Genomic DNA, 6,000 nt, shown 5'->3' on the forward strand with positions numbered 1-6,000 from the left:
CTTGGTGAGCGGACTCTTCAGTGTGGGCGACTTTCCAGCAGGCAGGTGACCTCCTTGTCTTTGCTCCACAGGCACTGCCCAGACTCCCGGCGCACCTTTACGAAACGGTTGATGCTGGAGAAACATATCCAACTCATGCACGGTATTAAGGATCCTGACTTGAAAGAAATGACAGAAGCCACCAATGAGGAGGAAACAGAAATAAAAGAAGATACCAAGGTCAAACATTGCAGATGTTCTCTTTACAGTGACGTTGTGTTGACTTGCTTTTTCCATTCATGCTGTTCACTTTAAATTTTTCGAAATCCAAGCCTCTGCATGAAGTTATGACGTAATAGGTCATCTCCCCGCACACCCATTCTGGTCTTTCATCTCGCTCTACGAGCTGTTAAGTTTCTTCTGTCTCTTTCCAGAAAGAGCTTTAGGGATCTCCTTATGTATATACATCACAGAATTTTGTGTGGACTCACGTAAACGGTCTCTTAGCCAGAGGGAACGTAGGAAGCTAGGTTCTATCTTGTCGGCAGTGTGTCGGTTGTGAAGGGTACTTAAGAAAAGTGAAGAGATTCTTCTCTGTTTCACTTTGTCATAGTAAGAGAGAAAGTCACAGATCTGCCTTGTCCTTAGGTTAGTGGGTAGTGAACTTGACTCAGACAACCGTGTATATGTTAGCCTGTGTATCAGGCACGTGTGTGCCCAGCGCTATTCGAGGAGGGAGCAGTCCGGCAGACGCGTAGGGAGCTCTGCTGTCTTTGGCACTGGCCTGGGTCTGGGATGTACCTGGGAGACAGCCTCTGCGTGCGTCCAAGGAGTTAATCGTTGAGTAAAGCCGAGTCAGAGTACAAGCCAGATAGGAGTCGCATTGAATTGTGATTTTTTTTCCCCTTGACGGATGGGGATGGGGGGAGGGGGTTGGGCCGGAATTACAGAATCATTGTGCAGGGCCAGCTTCAGGCCGGGGCTGTGTGTGAGTGGTACCTCGTCAACGGGCCAAAAAGATGGGCCACTGAGCAGGGAGGAGGGAGTGTCCCGGTTTCAGAGCGCTGGAAGTGTGAGGGCTCAGAGTTAGAAAGCCGGCAGCGAAGGAGAAAAGCACGAAAAGCAGGGCTGGCAGGTGAGCCACGTGACAAAGGGGAGTGAGTGCGCAGGGGAGCTCGGGAGCTGCACCAGCTGGGCCTTCCAGCGCCTTCCGTGCCAGTCCCAGAAAAGGCGATGCCCCGGCATTTCTCTGCCCGGCCCCTGCCTCCTCTCCACACCACTTGCTGGCTTGGCTGTCGCCTCGGCTTCCCGGGCCCGGCCCCCGGCCCTCCCCACAAACAGGCCTCTGTTGGAGCGTCACGGTCCCTGGGGCTGTCGCTGATGGTGCAGGGGAACCTCCCAAATCCCCGTCTTGTCCCAGCCCCATTCCATGGCCTGCTTTGTCTTCCTGGGGTCTGACCCACGGCCGATCTCCTGGCTTGTGGTTTTCGGTCCTGCTGTGTCAGAGCTCGCATTCAGAGGGGGCAGGGACTCATTTGTCCTCTGCAGGGCCCCGCAGCTGCCGTGATGCCTGGGAGTGTAGGAGCTCGGGTCCTGTGTGAGGGTAGTGAACTTGACTTTTTTTTTTTTTTCTTTAAAGATTTCATTTATTTATTTGACATTTATTTGACAGGTAGGCAGAGAGAGAGAGGAGGAAGCAGGCTCCCTACCGAGCAGAGAGCCCAATGTGGGGCTCGATCCCAGCATCCTGGGATCATGACCTGAGCTGAAGGCAGAGACTTTAACCTAACACTGAGCCACCCAGGTGCCCCCCCCCCTTTTTTGATGAATTAAGCAGAAATTTTATTTCCAAGCTCATCAAAGATTTTTACAAACACAAAGTATCCTTTTTTTTTTTTTTTTGGACAGACAGAGATCCCAAGTAGGCGGAGAGGCAGGCAGAGAGAGGAAGGGAAGCAGGCTCCCCGCTGAGCAGAGAGCCTGATGCGGGGCTCGATCCCAGGACCCCGGGATCATGACCTGAGCTGAAGGCAGAGGCTTTAAACCACTGAGCCACCCAGGCGCCCCCAAAGTATCCTTTTAAAAGTGTCCCAAATTAAATCAAAGGCACATCATCAAAATAAAACACTTGTGACATTAAGAATTTATGTAGGTTGTAGTATTTTGACAGGCAGGAGCCCCAGGGGAGCAGGGGGGGTGTGCGGGGGTTAGACACGCAGCTGTAGGAAGCCCCAAATCCTGAAACCCACAGTCCTCACTGCCCTCGCAGCCCTAAAACCCAGGGAGAACCGGTCGTGGATCCCCCGTGGGGTGGAGCGGTTTTCACTCGTGTCGTCCCCTTTCTTCTTCCCTCCAAGGTTCCCAGCCCCAAGCGGAAGTTGGAAGAACCAGTGTTAGAGTTCAGACCTCCCAGAGGGGCAATTACCCAGCCACTGAAAAAGCTCAAGATCAACGTTTTCAAGGTTCACAAATGTGCCGTGTGCGGCTTCACCACCGAAAACCTCCTGCAGTTCCACGAGCACATCCCGCAGCACAAGTCGGACGGCTCGTCCTACCAGTGCCGGGAGTGCGGCCTCTGCTACACGTCGCACGTGTCCCTGTCCAGGCACCTCTTCATCGTGCACAAGCTGAAGGAGCCGCAGCCCGTGTCCAAGCAGAACGGGGCCGGGGAAGAGAACCAGCAGGAGAACAAGCCGAGCCCCGAGGACGAGTCACCCGACGGTGCCATGTCCGACCGGAAGTGCAAAGTGTGCGCGAAAACGTTTGAAACTGAAGCTGCCTTAAATGCTCACATGCGGACACACGGCATGGCCTTCATCAAGTCCAAAAGAGTGAGTTCGGCCGAGAAATAGCCACAGCCCTTCCGTAAGGAAGATCCCTGTCCACATTGGAAGAAAAGAGACATTTTTGTTACAGAAAGTTTGCAGTATAATAGAGTTAACAGTACTGTCTAGGCTGTTGCAATATATTCTCTGAGTGTCCCTTCCTCATCTGGTCGTGTACATCCTCGATAAGTATTAAAACAGTATTTGAGTTTAAAAGAGTTTGTATATATTTAAATGAATAACTTTTTTATACTCTTTGTTACATGTTTGTATCAGTATTTAGTGGAAGATGTTTTGAGGTCTTTTTTTTTTTCCTTTTTTTTTTTTTTTTGGTTTTTTGGTGGTTTTGTTTTTTTTCCTTTATTCTTTTCTGGGTTAGAATTTTTCTTTTTGTACTGTTTTCTTTTAAAACAGAGTTCTTAGTAACAGGGGCAGTTCCTGAATTCAAATAAACCATTTTGTACGTTACCAATTTGAACGGGGTAACTAACTCCAGGCTAAAATAAGGCCTTTTTTAGTGTTTTTAATTTTTAGAATTCACTACATAAATTGTAGGTATCGTGGGTCTCAAAAACACTAGGGACTTTTAAGTGTCTTAGCACTACCCTCAACGTGCCTGCTCTGAGTCGGCCAGCGCGCCTCTGACGTGTCACCGCCCCCCCGGCGTGTCGTGGTATCTTCCAGGCCACGCCAGACGGTGTCGAAACCAGCCCGGCAGGTAGCTTCCCTTCCAGCGGTGGAGTCAAAACTTCGGCCAGAACTCCAGGAAGGAGCATGCGTTTCCCTTAATTCCACTATAGAATGGGGAAGGAAGGGTACCCCAGAGGGGAAAAGCCAGAGGCCGGTGGTCTTCTGGGCGGATTTTTGCGAGGCTGGCCGAGAGAGCACAAGGAGGTCAAGTCGCCCAAGGGCTGGACTACTGTAAAAACTTACACACCTATCGTTAGACCAATAGATTTCTACAGTCGAGTTTTTTTGTCATGTAATTTATTAACTCTTACAAAGACACAACAAAAATATCAAGTATTTCTCTGGCTCTTGACAGGAAAAAAAAAATCACAGTTGACTTAATAACCCTTTGCTGTCTAAAGAGTTGGTGTTTCCTGTTCTGGGTGCTACTGCCTGACGTCCCGGTACTTGGAGTTGAGATGCTCTACTTCCGCCGCGGACCTGTCAGTGCAGCAGGGGCGGGGCGCGATGGGCCGGGCGGTCACGCACTGAGCCACCGGGCTTCGGTTCGGTCGTTTCAATAAGCATCTTCAATACCAGTGGTTCTGCTGCCTCGAAACACAGCAGGGCTCCTCCCCTGTCCCTTCCGTTTATAGTTCTCTGGGAGAGTTCTATTTTTCAGTTTTGGGTTTTTTTTGTGTGTGTTTTCATTTGCATTTTATATCTTGTATTTATCCCCTAAACACGTTTTGTACTTTTTTTTTCTTTTTTTAAGAAAAGAAACTCGTTTGTGTATATATAGATATTTGCATGATATACTGTAGTCGACGTTCGGTTCCTCAGAAGGTCTTGCTGCTGTCAGGTGTTACGCACTACGTCCGTCATAACTGTATTAAACACATTTCATATGTAAATAAACGTGGGACATTGGCCCTTGTGCTTCTGTGAGAGAGTTATTGATGGGGGGGTGGTCTGGCATCTTCATGAAGTTGAGGAAGTGCTTGATGGCAGGAACAGGCTCCACGATGTTGCAGAATTCTTCCCCCTGCCCCACCCCCCCACCTCCAGAAGAACGAGATATTCGTTCTCATTAGCAATCAGCCCTTTGTCACTTTCTCCTGGACTCCATCAATCATGGGTGTAATGCAAGGGCGTGATTAAAGGATTCCTACACTTGAAATTCCATTGCTGTTACTTGTTATATTTATACTTGTATTGCTCTGCGTTGTATCATAGCACTCTCATGTGTTTCTGCATAGGAACCTTGCAATAAACCTGTGTGGTGGGTTGCACGGGCTTCATAGTCTAGTTTACAGTCGAGGAAGCTGAGCTCAGATGCAATTCTTTGCCTAAGCCCCCACAGCGGGGAAGTGGCTTCACGTATTAGAACCCAGATACTCTTGCTCTAAATCGTAGTGCTCGCTCTATGTGTTTATGTACATATTGACAAATATTCATTTATTCAACAAATAAAAAGTATGCGCAAAACACGATACTAGAATTTTTGTTTGTGGCACTATGGCTTTTTCTCAGATAAAGTGGAAGTCTCTGTAAAGTACCCAGAAATGCTTGCCAGTATGAAGTTAGCATCCATAAATGCCCAGTTGGAGCATCCAAGAAAGTTCCAAAGAATGCCCTGAGATCCAAAATGAAGAAGAAATGGAAATCCAGAGTAGAAAAACAGCACACAAGGTTGTAACCCTGGGAGGGAACCCGGATGACTCAACTGAAGAGAGAATTGGTGAACTGGAAGACAGGTTGTGAAGAAATTACCTGGAATGAGCACAGAGGTAAGGAGATAACGTCTATTGAAGAGATTAGAAGTCAAGAAGGACAAAACAATAGGATTCATAGCTGTTTCAGAAAGAGGGAACAATTAGACAGAGGCTATGTGGAAAATTCTTGGTCATTAACAAAAGAGGTGGATACTTGGGTCAACACAGTGAATGCTGACCAGAGATCCGCAGAGGAACTTGTAGTTCTACCCATTCTTCGTTAGTGGTAGACCTGGATGAAGTTGTGGATGTGAGCAATGGAGAAATGGTATTTTCAGACCAAAGGCAGAAACTGGGCCATGCTCTGTGAATTCTTAGGAAGCCCATTTCCTCTGCTGGGTGAGCTGAGGCTTTCAGTGTAGGCTCAGACCAACAGTAAAAAGCCTTGAATGATGGACTAAGGTTTGTACTCTTTGATAGAGATGAGTTATTTGGACAGGGAAGTGATAAAACCAGACCAGTCAGTGGCAGTATTTAGGACGGAAGGTGGGGGAGTGTATCAATCAGGACAGGATAGGTTACGCTGTGGTTACAACCCTAAATCTTAATGTCTTAAAACAACAAAGCTTATTTCTTGGTCACATTTGATGTTCGTTGTCAGTTGACTGGAGGCATAGCTCCAAACCCCCTTGTCCCCTTATTCCCACTGTCACAGAAATTGCTGGTTCTTCTGGCAAAAGGAAGTGTGATTACATACTCTGGACCAGAAGTGACAGATGTCACTCTTCACAGTTCATTGGCCAAAACCGGCT

At 48.0% G+C, this 6,000-nt stretch overlaps 1 protein-coding gene across 12 annotated transcripts in view; it reads left to right on the plus strand.

Annotated features, from left to right (window-relative positions):
- Positions 1-4,963, plus strand: part of ZNF532 (zinc finger protein 532) — a 108,659-nt gene extending 103,696 nt beyond the window's left edge. For 11 of the 12 annotated variants that reach the window (XM_046024963.1, XM_046024966.1, XM_046024961.1 and 8 more), the window contains 2 exons: positions 72-219; positions 2,337-4,963. In XM_046024963.1, the coding sequence (XP_045880919.1) occupies positions 72-219; positions 2,337-2,831 (643 nt within the window). In that variant the 3' untranslated portion in view covers positions 2,832-4,963. The remainder of the gene's footprint in view (positions 1-71; positions 220-2,336) is intronic. The other variant, XM_046024972.1, reaches the window with a different exon arrangement.
- The last annotated feature ends 1,037 nt before the right edge of the window (positions 4,964-6,000 follow it).

This window comes from Meles meles, chromosome 12, assembly GCF_922984935.1.
Source record: "Meles meles chromosome 12, mMelMel3.1 paternal haplotype, whole genome shotgun sequence".
In the NCBI taxonomy this organism is placed as follows: Eukaryota; Metazoa; Chordata; class Mammalia; order Carnivora; family Mustelidae; genus Meles; species Meles meles.